The 14,806-nt window shown below is 43.8% G+C and overlaps 1 protein-coding gene across 1 annotated transcript; it reads right to left on the bottom strand.

Moving 5' to 3' along the window:
• Nucleotides 1–1,005: 1,005 nt before the first annotated feature.
• CLK1 (CDC like kinase 1) lies at nt 1,006–12,547 on the bottom strand. Its single transcript, XM_075002138.1, has 13 exons — nt 12,461–12,547; nt 10,244–10,401; nt 9,820–10,045; nt 8,625–8,715; nt 8,148–8,214; nt 6,124–6,240; nt 4,652–4,818; nt 4,474–4,568; nt 4,257–4,386; nt 3,762–3,844; nt 2,196–2,275; nt 1,373–1,463; nt 1,006–1,292 (listed from the first exon to the last, which is right to left on the bottom strand). Exons 2-13 carry the CDS (start codon nt 10,399–10,401, stop codon nt 1,149–1,151), a joined length of 1,449 nt encoding a protein of 482 aa, XP_074858239.1. The 5' UTR covers nt 12,461–12,547; the 3' UTR covers nt 1,006–1,148.
• Between the last annotated feature and the right edge of the window lie 2,259 nt (nt 12,548–14,806).

Here is a 14,806-nt window from a genome sequence, read left to right as displayed (position 1 = left end):
TTCTAGCTAGGCTATTAGCATAGCTAGAATCAGGATCAACTTGGTAACCTGACATAGTTCAGGACTTGTGCTGATATCCCTTATGCCACTTGGCAGGGTGTCTCTACACTTGCATGCCTCTTTTGAAAGAGATGCAAATGAGGTATAAAACTGCACACTGGGTGCCTTATTTGCCTATTCTAATTTCAAAAGAAAACCAATGTAGATGCTGCTCTTCAAAAGTAAACCCATCTTCCAAAGAATCCTCCTTCCCTTTCATGGGAAGGATTCTTTCAAAAGCAGCTCTTTAAATTAAATATGCCAATAAGATGCAAATGAGGTACAAAATTCTATATTTGGCACATCTCTTGAAAGACATGCAAGTATAGATGCACCTTGTGTAGATTTGGCCTTTGTCTGGCTTCACCAATAAGGTAAGTCCTTTTTCACTATAGGCTACAGGTCTCTCTCTGCAGCTCGTATCAAGTCAGGGCTTAACCCTCTCCTAAGGAAAGGTTTTTGCTGGAGTTAGTTAATGCTTACCATACATGCTGGTTTTTTATCAGTGAGGTAGCTGTTTATCTTCAAAAAACAAGAGAGCATAAACTTTTGTGGGCAAAGACCCACTTTGTCAGATACATGAGTGCGGGGGAAGGTCTCAGTAAAGGGGAGGGCCAGAGCTGACAATCTATTAGGTCAGAATGGAAATAGCCCATTAGCCACAAGCAAGACACCCAGGAGTTTGCTCAAAGCTGCCATACTGTCTGTGTATGGTTCAGCAAAAGAGCAGCTAATGCTGCCAACCACCTTGTAAGGAGGACTAAGTGACTTTGTATCATCAGGCACTCAGCTTATATTTAGGGAGGCTTGATTCAGGCTCTACTAGCATGGGGAATCATACACTACCCCAGCTAGGCAGAACTCTCGTCAGCCCTTTGCTACTGTGCAGTTAGTTGTGGCCTTACCATTCAAGTACTTTGTTTCAGAAAAGAGGGGGGTAGGCAAGAACTGAGGCACAATCTCTGGTTCGTTTCAGACAGCTTTTATTTCAATAAACTTGTGTTCAAAAACATTTGGTACAAAACAGCACATTTACAAGCTAACTGTACAAAATAAATACATTTTATGCTTGTTTTGGTGACTGACAGTCTCTATAACCATCAATTTTACTACTTTTCCTGCTTTAATGCAGCAAAGAAAGGATGACTCAAGGCCTCCTCAAGGGTAATTCTTCTGGCTGGGTCATACTCCAACATTTTTTGAATGAGGTCAAACAGATTTGCATGGTCAGAATCTTGACACAGCATGAACTCCTATGAGGAGGAAAAAAAGCAGCAGTCAGCTGAGGAAACATCTCAAATAAATGTTAACTCTTCATCCTTCCAACTCTTACCTTAAGTGGTTTACAACGTCTTGAAACGTATCTACCCGCAGAACTATGTTCATCCCAGTCCAGTTGGTTACGATGAAAATACTTGCGTTTCCTGCACACAAACAGTTCTTTGTGAGATTCAAACAAATGTTCTGAAACAGTCATAGTCCTTTTGAGAGGTACTATGCAGCATAACTGACATTATTTGGCCTACTACAGTCTGAAATGAGATGAAAAACAACTCCAGAAAAAAGAGCAGATCTGTCCAAACAATTCAAAGCTAACTTAGAGGGTTCCATAATTAAATTTTAAAAAGAACATAATACTGGACTCAAAACTAAACCTGATGGTTCTACTGGCAAATAAGCAAACACCCCCTTGTACCTTCCTTCCTCATTAACTGACCCTGTCAGAGTGAAGAGTCTGTTCCACTCCTGCCTCTCCTTGGTACAGGAAGTCAGTGACCTTTGGCCAGGGCTCAACAGTGCAAAAAAAGCAATCTTTCTGAAGGCCTTCTGCAGACCATCACTACTGCATTCTGATACTAAACTTTGGGCTATCTTTCACTGCAATAGCATAGATAAGTAGATCATACAATTAAGAGGGTTTAGGGTGTGTTTTTTTGTTTTGTTTTTTTTTTTGTGGCCTGGTTGGGGGGGCAGTCCCCAGAAGTAAATAGTCCTGACACTTGTGTGCATTTTCCCCAATTCCCCAAAGCAGAACATTGCTGTTCTCTGATTTCCTAACCAAAGTTGTGGCATATGAAATACAAATCGACTTGATTTTAGCGTCCAATACAATTACAAACATATTACAGGCAAGAAAGAGAATTGAGTATAATTACCTAGTTTTTTGTATCATGTGAATTGGTAAAGGGCCAAGTATTCTTTCCATCATTGCCAAATGCTCTTTACTATCATGTGTCTAAAGATACAAGAAAAGCATTTCAATTATTACTTTTCCCTGATTTGTTTTAAGTCTATGCCCCCTTTTGCTTCCCCTCCCACCCCCATATTATCTGCAAGAAAAAACATTAATATACTGATCCTCATACACAACTGTAAATTATCCCAGCAACTTACTTCCTAGGTTTTCACTTTCCCTGATCTAAGGCTTATTTTGTTTGTGAACTTTCAGAGCTTAGTTGCAGTTGGAAGTCATCACAAAGCTAAGCAACACTTTCCTCACAGGGATCATCTGCTTGGCAGGTAAATTTAAAAAAAACAAACTACCTGCATCAACCTTCAGAAGTTAAAGGTGGTGGTGAGCTTTTTTACAGAGCTGATCAAATGAAAGTTTAATGGAATTTTTCTTCAAATTCACATTTGAGAGTTTAAAAGCTTTTTTTTTTTTTTTTTAAACGATCCTTCCGTAACATTTGGTTCCTACTGCAAGTAAATCCAGGAGACTAGCCTTTTTAGATCATATTACTTGTAAACACATCATTTTACAGTAACTTCAGAATAGCTTGGCATAACATACACGTTTTTTAAAATAAAACGTAGTTGAAATAGATGCATTGCTCCTCAGCAGTTCCTTACACCTGCTAAAACTTGAACATGTCCAAGCAATGGTCCTAACCCAGAGGGTCCAGCATATGGCCTGCAGGCCAGAATTCAGCCCAAAGAGCCAGCAGGGGTGCTGCCACCACTCCCACCTCAGACTCCCTGCCCTGCTCTAAGAGTAAAACTCAATTTAATTGGTTTAACAGCAGGAGGGATGAAGCCATTAAACCGATTGAGTCCCATTATTTCAGCATAGCAGTGCAGAGAGCCATAAGTGCTGCAGGTGGGAGAGGGAATAAGAGCACTTAGGGGAGCTGCCCAGAGGAGAAGATGGCAGCCCAGTCAAAGTGCAGCAGGGGACAGCAGCACCTGGAGCTCCTGTGTAAGGTAAATTAATCCTGGGTTTGGAACTTCGAGGGGTTTAAGGCTATTTTGTGTTCAGCCCTGAAACACGTAAAAAACTGCAGTGTGGCCCCCCAAACGAAAACATAGACACTGCTGACCTAAACTATAGCAAGAGGAACAAAACTATGAACCCAGGAACTGCAAGTTAAAATGGGCTAATATTTTGATGTTTTACCATTTCAAGTGTTATTTGCATACTGATTTAGAATCTTGAATCGTTTGTGGACAGTGTTCTGATTGATTTACAGTGAGAACCCACTTGGTTGTTTCACCCTACCCCCCCCCCCCACACTCAGAAGAAGCTTCACAGTGGTTCCTGAGGTCAATTTTGTGCACCTGTACTTTCTCTTATGTTCCCATTACAAAAGGACAAATGGTTTCCTGAGCATCAGAATATCTATCAAAAGTATTTCCACCATTTTCTCTCCTTCCCCCCCTCAACTTCCAGATACAGGGGGAGCAACAACTGTATCTTTTAAAAAGAATTTTCAATTACTTACCGGAAATACTGTGAATCCAAGATAATATTCTATGAGAATACAGCCTATACTCCAAACATCACAAGGCTGGGACCATCCCAGGGCTGACAAAAATAAAAAAAACAAACAGTTTTGTATCTTGTTTAAGGTAGAAAATCCATTTTAAGTTAATGTTAGCCTACTCTCAAGTAATACTATAGAGAAATCAATTAAATAAACCACCAACATCCACTACACTACAATAACAATTTAATACAGTGGTCTCACGAGCAAGCAAGCAGCCTCTGAAATAGAAATCCTACGCAAGTCTGCTGAAACTACTCTTTTTAAAACCACACCAGCTCTAGAAAAAATAAGGTGGACTTTGAAAATGCAAACTGACCTCAAAAATGTCACATGAGAATGACTACTTACAACAATAATGCAACAAAAAGGTATTTCTGAATTAACAGACACTGCAGATGAACAAAAACTACAGTTCAGTATTGCTCATTAGGTCTGAATTTATTTTCTTACCTAAAATAACTTCAGGAGCTCTGTAATGTCTTGTAGACACCAAGGTACTGTGATGTTCGTCGTCATATGTTGCACTTCCAAAGTCCACAACTTTAATATCTGGATTTTTAAGTGTGCGTTCATCACGTTTCTAAAATGAAATATACAGCATTAAATGGATGAACACAATAAGACATAAAGGTACGCTGTAGGGAGCGCAACTGTAGACAATACTTACCAATTTAGGGTTATACTCTTCTACGTAGTCAGACTTCACAAATAAAATGTTTTCAGGCTTCAGATCTGTGTGAGTCAATTTGTTCAAGTGTAAAACTGCAAGAGAAACAAAAAAAGTTAGCAAGTTACTTAAAAAAATCGTTATTTTTTGACAACTAAAAGATATTAGACATACTTACAATTCACCGATTTACAAATCTGATATGCCATCTTCCTAATGTGGTCAAGCCGAAATGGCAGAAAACCATTCTCTTTTATAAAGTCGTAAGTACTAAGTCCCAGTAATTCAAAAACAATGCAAACATGACCGTGATGTTCAAACCATTCCAACATCTGTACACAGCGACTAAAAGGAAAAAAAGGGAAAAGTACTATAAATAGACATACAGCTAATGGTTATGAATGCTATTACAACAAATCTATTAACAGTATGTGACCTGAACAGTACATATGCAGTTACAATCCCAGTATACTGTAAGCCCTTGAGTTACACGTAACCCCTGCATAACTCAAATTTTGCACAAGTCAAGGGGAGCCAGGAAACAGGGCTGGTCAGCTTCCTGGATCCCAAAGTGGCAGGCAGCTGGGAACCAGGGGCAGCCTAGTTCCAGTTTCCTCACTGCTTGTGGGACCCGGGAACCAGGCTGCTGCTTGGTTCCCAGCTTCTCGCCCCTTGTGGGAAGTGGGAAACTGATGAGCCGCGACATGGTCAGTTTCCTAGGTCCTGCAAGCCCAGGGCAAAGGGGAACCAAGCAGCAGCCTGGTTCTCAGCTCCCCTGGTCTGGCAAGACCTGGAAAGCTGACCAGTCATGAGCATATCTTGGGGGATTACTGTATAGTAACATTTTCCCATGTGTGTTGTTCTAGCTTAACGGGGAGCTGGAAAAAAAATAAAAGGAAGGCAACACAATAGCTCCAGCAACATCCCAGCTTATCTTGGACAAACCACAAGCCGACGAAACACTTCCAGGCTCCCATTCAAAGTGACATAGTGCAGTGGTTCTGAACCACAGGTCCAGGACCCCGGGGGTCTGGGGAAAGGTTTCAGGGGATGCTCCCAGAAGGGCGTGCTTGGGGTGGGGGTCCAAAGGCAGAGTACTAGAACCGGATGGGACCTTGAGAAGTAATCCATTTCAGTCCCCTGTACTTGCAGCAGGATCCAACACCATCTGGCTATGGTCTGAAAAAGTGGGTCTGTCCCACGAAAGCTCACCTAATGAACTATTTTGCTAGTCTTTAAAGTGCTACTTGACTGCTTTTTGTTTTGATCCCTGACAGATGTTTATCTAACCTGTTCTTATATTAGAGGATAAAGAGAACCTTTTAGCAATGGGAGCTAAAAAACTGTAGTGAGGACAGCACCCAAAGTTTCTCCCCTCCCATGGTGCTGCTCCCTGCATGAAGTTCCTGTCAGTACAGGCTAGATTCAAAGGCTTCACAGGCCTAACCTTGCCCACACAACATCTAGATTAATAAGCAAGAGACACAAAGGAAAGCATTCACTGAATAGCACTGGATTATTTAGGCTGTACAATGGCAATGTCAGTATTTTATAATTATTGTTTAAAGAAAACCAGAAATTTTAGAAAATAGGCAAAGAACTGAAGAAATCCTAAAACCAAAATATCTTCCATTCTATTTCTATACTTACAATGTGCTGTTGGGATCTGATGCATTTAAATGCTCCAATACTTGTATTTCTGACCGAGCTGCTTCACAGTATCTATCAACATTTTTTACTATTTTCACTGCTACGTGTCTACCTTCCCTGCAAGATAAAGTTTTTGATTGGTTATAGACAACAGCAGAACTACAACTATAGCATAATCAGAACATTTACCATAAGTTTCCTTTATGGCAGAATTCCACTGTAAAATTCCCTGCTAATTAGTTTAGTGTTCATCCTTAAAACTATTGTTAGACTATTATGTTTCATATATTCGGATACAACATAACTCACAATCCTGGCATATTCAACCATTAAAACAAGAAGTGGGGTAAACTGATCTGTTTTGTGTCTTTCATTTTATCCTACATTTTATTCTCTCAAGACTATAACAATAAAGAACTGCGGTGTCACTGTGATAGCAAGTTACAGGCTATGCATGTTCTTGCTCTGTCCCATATTACTATTGGATAAAAAGGTAATATCAGCCACCTTAGAACTTGGGACAGTCATTAACTGGATTTACAGTTTTCTTCAGTATCCGAGTATAAAATTTACATTCTGGAGTGAGTTATTTGTAAAATTATGAAGAAGAACACAGACTGTATTCCATAATAAATTATGGATAAAAACAGGTGCTATGGTCAATTATGAAATCAATTAACTGAACACAAATTTATATATTCTTGATTTAATGTGTGTGTATCACACACAGATACTCCAAGCACTTTAATACAAGAATATATATTACACTTTCATGAATAGTAACATTGCAACTGTGTTGTTAAGAGTAAACTGTTTAAATCAGTCTGTTTATTGTTCTACAGACAGGAGAGATTTCTGCTCAGAGATGCACATGAGCAGACAGATATATAACAATCTGGTCCTCTGTTCAAGGCTGAACCATAGTTTCCTTGTATCATGATACAGGTTCAACATCTCTTGTTCAGCACCCTCAGGACCTGACAAGTGCTGAATCATCAGATGCAGAGACGGTCCACCTGTATTATATATAAATGTAAAAGCAATATAGATTCAACCTCTAATCTGGAACTCTCTTTTCTGAGAACATCTGTAATCCCACACAATTTTAGCTAGCTGGATGACCACTCATCATAGCCAAGATTCCTGTGGACCCATAAAGTTTGTTTACAGCCAACAATCCTGGCACTCAGTAATTTACCCCAAATGTCTTCTAAGAGCCCAGTAAGTCATGAAAGTGCTTGTAATGCTGCTACACAACACAGCAGACTCCCTGAATTACACACAGGTTGCATTCCTGGGCAACCACACAACTCAAATTTTACACAAGTTGGGAGGAGCCGAAAACCAGGCAGTAGCCTGGCTCCCTTCCACCTAGAGAACCCTAGTTAGTTGTCTGGCTCCAGCAAATGGCAGGGAGCTGGGAACCAGGGGTCAGCCTGGTCCCCCCACTCTCCTCTGCCCGCAGACCAGCAGTCCTGGTCAGTTTCCTGGCTTCATTCAGTAGAGGGGAGCAGGGACCAAGTGGCAGCCTGGTTCAAGGTTCCCCTCCACTTGCTGGAGCCAGGAAACTGACCAGCCTTGCTGCCTTGGCCAGTTTCCCAGCTCTGCAAACAGAGAAGAGCTGGGAACCAGGCTGCTGCCTGCTTCCCAGCTCCGCCCCCCGCCCCGCACTTAGTGGAGCCAGGAAACCAAACCAGGACAGTAAGGCTGGTCAGTTTCCCTGCTCCTCTGAGCAGTGGGGAGCTGGCACCAGGCACCAGTTCCCTACCACTCAGTCACATTAACCCAAGATACACACAACTCAAGGGTCTACTGTATTGATTTCCTATGGTCCAGCAAATTCTCTCATTCAGCACTGGTGTGGTCATGAGGGTGCTGCATTAAAGAGGTTCAACCTGCACCAATTGAACAAAACAAAAGGATCAAATACATACTCAAATTTACCACAAATGTGAAATCACTTCATAAATGAGGCCATGATGGATCGACAAAAATGTTAAATGTACAAGAAAAAAATTACTTACGCCTTGTGATCTATGCACTCCACTACTTTTCCAAAAGCACCTTCACCCAGAGTACCAATAATCTCATCTAAAAGAGGAAAAATATCTCAAACCAAAGAAATAGTGATATTTTAATTACTCACAAAACTAAATTCTATCAATGCAGGTTAATCTAAGCTGTACCTTTACATAAAGTGTAACTAAACATTTCTAAGTTAAATATTTATTTTATTGGACAACTTTCATCAAAACAGTTATAGCTATGGCATTCCAAATGTCATTAACTTCCTTTACTATTTTGGAAAATGCACATCAATGTTTAATATCTACAGAAAAAGAAAAACAATACCCCCCACAAAAACTGAAAAAAAAAAAAACAAAAAAAAAAAACAAGAAAATCAAGAAAGAAAAAGAAAAGACTTCCAAAGCCCTGACATCTTATTCTAAAAGAAATTATTCTATCTGAAAAGTTAATAAATTTTTAAAAATATTCTATACATCTTGCATTTAGTACGTCTCCACTCTGACAGATCAGGTGACCCTCCTCATCATCCTCTACACTCCTGGATCTTTTCCTTCGTTGACTCTTCTGGAAACGGCATGTGGGCGGCACCAAGATCGTCCAGCCAATCAATAAACCCGAGTGAATTCAGGGCAGAATACGAAATTCATTCAGCGGGGAGATATTCAGGCATTCAGATACGCGCCAGGCCACAAACGGTTGGCAGGAGCAATTTCAAATTCAGTCCCCAGAAATTCACAGGGCACATAGTTTATGTTACAGGAGAAAAACATGGCAAGGAACAGATTTTCAGATAAGATACTCAAAGTGGCAAGGCAACAAAAAATTACAACACAATTTTTTTAAAATGGTTCACCCAAGGCACTGAAATTTTAGGATCGCAGTGTCCTTATTTGCAACTCTAGTACTGTCGAACAGCAGGATTTAATATTTACTTATCTATATAAAATAGCCCTGTAGCCAAATTAAGATTCTTCAGTTAAGGAAATCTGAGTTCAAGTAGTCACCTGAATTAGACATTCTTCTTGAGTAATATTTCAGAATAATAAAAAAGCCCCAAAAAGATCACTCTATTCCAGGCTTTTTCAGTTACAGTTACATAAACCACATTGTCTTCATCAAACAGCATGCCCTGCTGATGGATAGGCAGCATGCATGTCAGATAAACAAGTGCAACAGTATGATTTTGAGTATCAGATATTTTAATTAACATCTCCAAAAAGAGTGGCACACATGCCTGTTATTTCAAAGTCATTTAAAGTTACTATATTTAACAAAAGCAAATTGAATAGCTTGCACGCAAATCATATTATTTGTATTTTGAGCAAAATGATAATATGCATCTAGCATGAAGACTTATATTTTATCACATATGAAGAGAAAATGCCTATATTTCAGGTGAATATTAAATAATGGTACTCTCGTTACTGGTTTAGTTTTTCATCAGTAGAATTCTATCTGATAAACAACAATTATACCCTCAAGAGTTTGGTAATCATCTGCACGATATGGAAACTTCTCATCCGAGGAAAACAAATCTAATAGAGAGAATATACTGTAAATATTAGAAATAAGGCGTTCCTGAATTCGCACACTTCACTGCTACTACTCAGATGAGAAGTTATTTTCCTAAAATAAAATAATCTTTTAAAATTTAAAATACACTCATACCATTTGTGAATGATGATGTGTGGTACTGTGATATATCTTGTGTTTTCTTTTATAACTACTCCCACTCTGGCCCGAAGACTTGCTACTGTGGTTGTGACAACCATTTTCACGATCTCTATGATGGTGCTCATTTTCACACACTTGATTGTAATCACTTCTGTACTCTTCAACATAGCGACGATCATGATGGTCTCTTTCATTTACAGACCTCGCTTCTGAATAATGACTAGAAATAAAAAAACGCATTTAATTAACATCTCTTCACATCATTACAGTTCTTACTGGAAGCCTTCATTCTTGGAATATCTACCAAATATTTTCAAAAAAACACTAACAAAGTTAGTAGATGACCCACTTATACACCTACTGAAATCTAAACAGTTCTTAAAACAGAAGGCTAGTTAAAGACAGGAAGTTTATATACCTGTCAGAAAATTTGGAGTGATTATGTTTACAGCGCTTGTTCTCCCGTGAACTGCTGTGAGATCTCTTCTTTCTCTTATAACTACTGCTGCACTTCCTGGGATGCCAACTTTCCTTTTCATCCCAATCAGGACACTCAGTTCGTTTGGAATGCCGCATCTGTCGGAGACAAGCCAGTTCCCCACATTTAAAATTACACCCTAAATAAAGTCACAATTTACCAATGCAACGTAAATAAAAACAACATGCTGATCTAAACTGCTAACAGAGATTAAAAATATTCCCGATTAACTTTATGTTAAGTACCCAGTTTTCTATCATTCTTTCTGTTCCTTCCCTAAAAGTGTCCCTGGTTAAAAAAAAAAAAAAAAAAAAAAAAAAAAACATCAAGACATTTGTGTCTATGGACATATGAATCAATAATATAACCTCTTACAAGAATTTGTTATTTCTGCAGACTTGGTCACAGAAGAAATTCCTTCATATTTCACCCTCCATTAAATCAATTTTTAATCAGCATTCTGCACCTAAACATCCATAACTATCAGCCAACGTGCTTTTAAAAGCTAGCAACTCACTTTGTGCTTTTGTTACGCTTACAGGAAGCTCTACCAAAACATAAGGGTTTACTGCTTGTCGGCTACATGGGATTAATTTATTGCAAAAGGGAGAGAGGAAGGAGAGCAGACAGTGGTGGGGGGGGGGGGGGGGAAAATCACTCAAACCCTCTCTCCCAGCCCACCCTTAAGCCATAAATCAACTCAAGGTTCCTAATGCCACTACGCCGCCACGTACATGGAATAAATATGAACCCCACAGCCTGCATCCCAACTGAGAAACTGCGCAGCACCTGTAATGCTCCCCTTGTGCTTGCAGGGGCTGCCCCGTATAGTGTGTATCACAGCCTGAAGAGAAGGGCAGGAAAACAACCCCTCTCACTCTAGGGGTGTGTCTACACTAGTCGGCTACTTCAAAGTAGCTGGCACAACATGGAAATAGTACACATAGCGTCTACACGCACCATGCGCTATTTCAACACTGAAATTGACATTAGGCGGCGAGATGTCAAAATCTCTATTCCTATCCGAAGACAGGAATAGCGCCCTACTTCGATGTTCAACGTCGAAGTAGAACACGTGTAGACGATCTGCGCCTTGCTACATGGAAACAGCGGGGCCCTCCATGGCAGCCATCAGCTGAGGGGTTGAGAGACGCTCTGTCCAGCCCCTGAGGAGCTCTATGGTCACTGAATGCAGCAGCCCAGAGCTTCTGGTTGCTGCTGCTGCTGCAGCTGGGGGTCCATGCTGCATGCACAGGGTCTGCAACTGATTGTCGGCTCTGTGGCTCTTCTGCTCTGCAGGCCAAGTGTGTGTGGGAGGGACCTTTAAGGGAGCGACTTGGGGCACTCCTGGCCCCTTATTTCGACAGGGAGTGCTTGTGTGTGTGGACCCTGTGCATCTCCTTCAGGGGCAGCTCTTTTCAATGTTGATGGCACCAGGCCCGGAAAACGTGTAGGCGATGTGTGTGGAAGTAGCCTATTTCGACATTCTTATGTCAAAATAGGCTACTTCGACGTAGTGTGCTAGTGTGTAGAAGTAGCCTAGGTGCTCAACCTCGGGCCCAGTGCCACCAAGGAAACAGGAACTAGCAGGACGGTCACCTCGCTACTCCGCCTCTCCCAGGCTTGCGCAGCCGCTACCCGCTCCGCTCCCCATCCTCGCGGAGCCCCGACACCGGCAGCTCCTAGGCGGGGAAGGCGGCCGAGACAGCGCAACCTCTCCCCGGGACGGGCTCGCAGCGGGGCCTCCTCATTCAGCAGCCCCGAGGCCAAGGCAGGCCCGTGTTCGGCTCCGCAGCCACCCCTCCCTTGGGACCAGCCGCGGCCATTTTGTCGCGGCGCGGCGCCGGGCACAGAGAACATGGCGGCTCGGGGGGGGGGGCGGACGGCGCACACAGATAACAGCTACAACGGCCCTTACGGAGACCGGGGTGGCGTCCATGAGGCTGGACTCTGACTCACACCCCCACAAGGAGCCGGCGACACCCCCCGCCAGATGAGGGCGATGCCGTCCCCGGGCGGAGGTGGAGGCAAGGCCGGGCCGGGCCAGGCGTCGATATCGTCCCTCCCGCTCCAGCCACCCCGAAACGACCCCCCCCCCGACACACGGAGGAACAGCGCCCCGCTCCCCTTTTACCCCACCGCCAAGCGGCGACTCACCGCTCGAGCTGGCGTCGCGGCTGCTTCAGGGTCTGTGGCGCCTCCGAAACCGCCGTACACCTCAGCGAGGCCGCCGACTAGAACCTTCTGCAGTGAGGAAGAACGTCACACAGGGGGCGGCGGGCGCATGCGCAGGCTCCTGGCGGCTCGGCCTTCCGCGGGGGGGAAGGGCCGGGCCGGGCTTCAGGGTGGTGGTTTCCTCCGCCAGTGCGGCCGGTGGGGGTGAAGGCCATCCCGCTGCCCCTGAGCAGCTGCACCACGGGAGAGCCTCGCGCCTGGCTCAGGTCGGAGGCTCTCAGCTGCAGCCCAGGCTCTGGAGTCCTGCGGGCAGAGAGGCCTAAGCCCAGCCCAAGCACCCACGGTGCTGTTTTGTCCCCCCGGCCCGATCCTTTGCAAGCCCCAGAGCCCTGTGATTAGCTGCGACGAGGCTGTTACTGAAGCGCAGACATGCCCTGGAAACCTCTCCCAGCAGCTCCAAAGCAGAGGTCTGTGTCGCTCCAAAGCTCGTCTCTGCCACTGGTCAAAAATATTACTTCAACCACCCTTTCTCCCAAGTATCCTGGACATCACCCCTGCAAACATTCGCCATGTACCACTTTAAAGATTAACACAATGAATTACTTGGTGATGAGCTTCCGTGGGACAGACCCACTTCATCAGATCAATTTCATTTCCAATACAGACTGAGGTGAGTACAGAGGACCAACCAAAAAAAAAGGCAGTAAAAACTGATATTTTTTACTGCAATTTTTTGGGGGTCCTCTGTACTTCTAAATGTCAGTCTCTATGGGAAATGAAATTGATCTGATGAAGTGGGTCTGTCACACAAAAGCTCATCACCAAATAAATAATTTTGTTGGTATTTAAAGTGCTACATTTCTGCTGCTTTGTTTTGTTGGAATACAGACTAACACCGCTATCACCCTGTTACTATTCAACGTTTGCAATAGGTTACCAGCAGTGCTCCCACTAGTTTTTTCCATCCATGGGCAGAATACACTTTATTATGTGCACCAAAGCATGTGCGGGTGTGCACCACCTATAGAAATACATGCTGCCCAATGTCAGTTGCTGTAGACACTGCTAATGAAGCTGGGCAGCACCTGAAGTTTTCCAGGGGTGGCTGCCAAAGTGCTCAGCTTACAGGGAACAGACCTGTTGAAAACAGACCTTGGAGGCTCCAGTCAGCAGCCCAGTAGGGCTAAGGCAGGCTCCTTGCCTGCCACCCAGGCAACTCCTGGAAGCAGGAGCATGTACCACCTGCCACTCCCCCATCTCCTACAGCCAGGAGAGTGCTACATGCTGCCTCCACCCTAAGAGCTGGTTCTGCAGCTCCCGTTGGCTGGGAACTGCAGCCAAGAGCAGAAGATGGGACAATACACAGTGGCATGTTCATGCCTTGTAGCAGCTGGGGGCCTGGTGGGGAGCAGGACATGCCACTGCTTAAAAGCACTGTCTGGAGCCTTTACCCCTGAGCCACCCCTGCTGTGACTCTAACCCTATTCCTGCCTTCCTAACCCTTCAGTCCCAGCCTGGAGCACACTCGTGCACCCCAAATCCTCCAGCCCCAGCCCCACCCCAGAGCCTGCAACCCCAGCTAGTGACCTCATCACCCCACAGCCCCAACCCTGATTCCCCTCCTGTCCTCCAGATGTCCTAGCCAATGTTACCTCTAATTTTTCCATATGCAGAATAAATTTTATTATCCTGATGACTGTGGGCACTCTGCTAATCAGCATTTGAATCTCTCCTGAGTAGCCACCAAAGCATTCAGGTTACAGGGAACTCTCGTCCCAGCCCAGAGAACCTTCTTACACTGCAAACACCTCCTCCCCAGCACCACTCCAGAGCCCTCACCCCAGCCTCCATACTCAATGCCCCTGCCACCCTCTGAATGCCTCCATCTCAGCCCAAAGTCCTCTCCTGCACCCCAGAGACTGCACTCCCAGCCAGAGTCCTCACCCCTCTCTTGCATTCATTGCCTCTGCCCAGAACTCCCTCCCACATCCTAAACTCCTCATTTCTGGCTCCGCCTCAGAGCTTACAGCCCCAGCCAAGGCTTTCACCCTGACACTGCAACCTCCGAGGCCAGTGAAAATGAATAAATGAGGGTGGTGAGAACAAGTGACAGAGGGAGAGATGGAGTGAGTGGGAGCATGGCCTTGCAGAAGGGGGAAGGCCAGGACATGACCCCAGAGGAGGAGCAGAACCAGCAGGAGGCTGTTTGCTTTTGTGTCCTAGAAAGTTAGCAACCCTATTTTGAAAAGATTCAGAGGCTACGGTAGCAGCAACACCACTGCAAACAATGGGCTTTTAAGGACAAATGACTATGTCCTGGTTTGAAAT

This window comes from Carettochelys insculpta, chromosome 8 (assembly GCF_033958435.1).
Source record: "Carettochelys insculpta isolate YL-2023 chromosome 8, ASM3395843v1, whole genome shotgun sequence".
In the NCBI taxonomy this organism is placed as follows: Eukaryota; Metazoa; Chordata; order Testudines; family Carettochelyidae; genus Carettochelys; species Carettochelys insculpta.
Note: the sequence above shows the minus strand (reverse complement) of the source record. Positions and strands in the feature narration are given on the sequence as shown.

What these genes read in the sequence shown, in the direction of transcription:
- CLK1 (XM_075002138.1), bottom strand. Translation starts at nt 10,401, where the DNA reads ATGCGGCATTCCAAACGAACTGAGTGTCCTGATTGGGATGAAAAGGAA. An exon ending in AAGAGTATAACCCTAAATTG is followed by an intron (nt 4,387 to 4,473) that starts GTAAGTATTGTC and finishes ATTTCATTTTAG; the next exon opens with AAACGTGATGAACGCACACT. An exon ending in TTGGATTCACAGTATTTCCG is followed by an intron (nt 2,276 to 3,761) that starts GTAAGTAATTGA and finishes TTGTATCTTTAG; the next exon opens with ACACATGATAGTAAAGAGCA.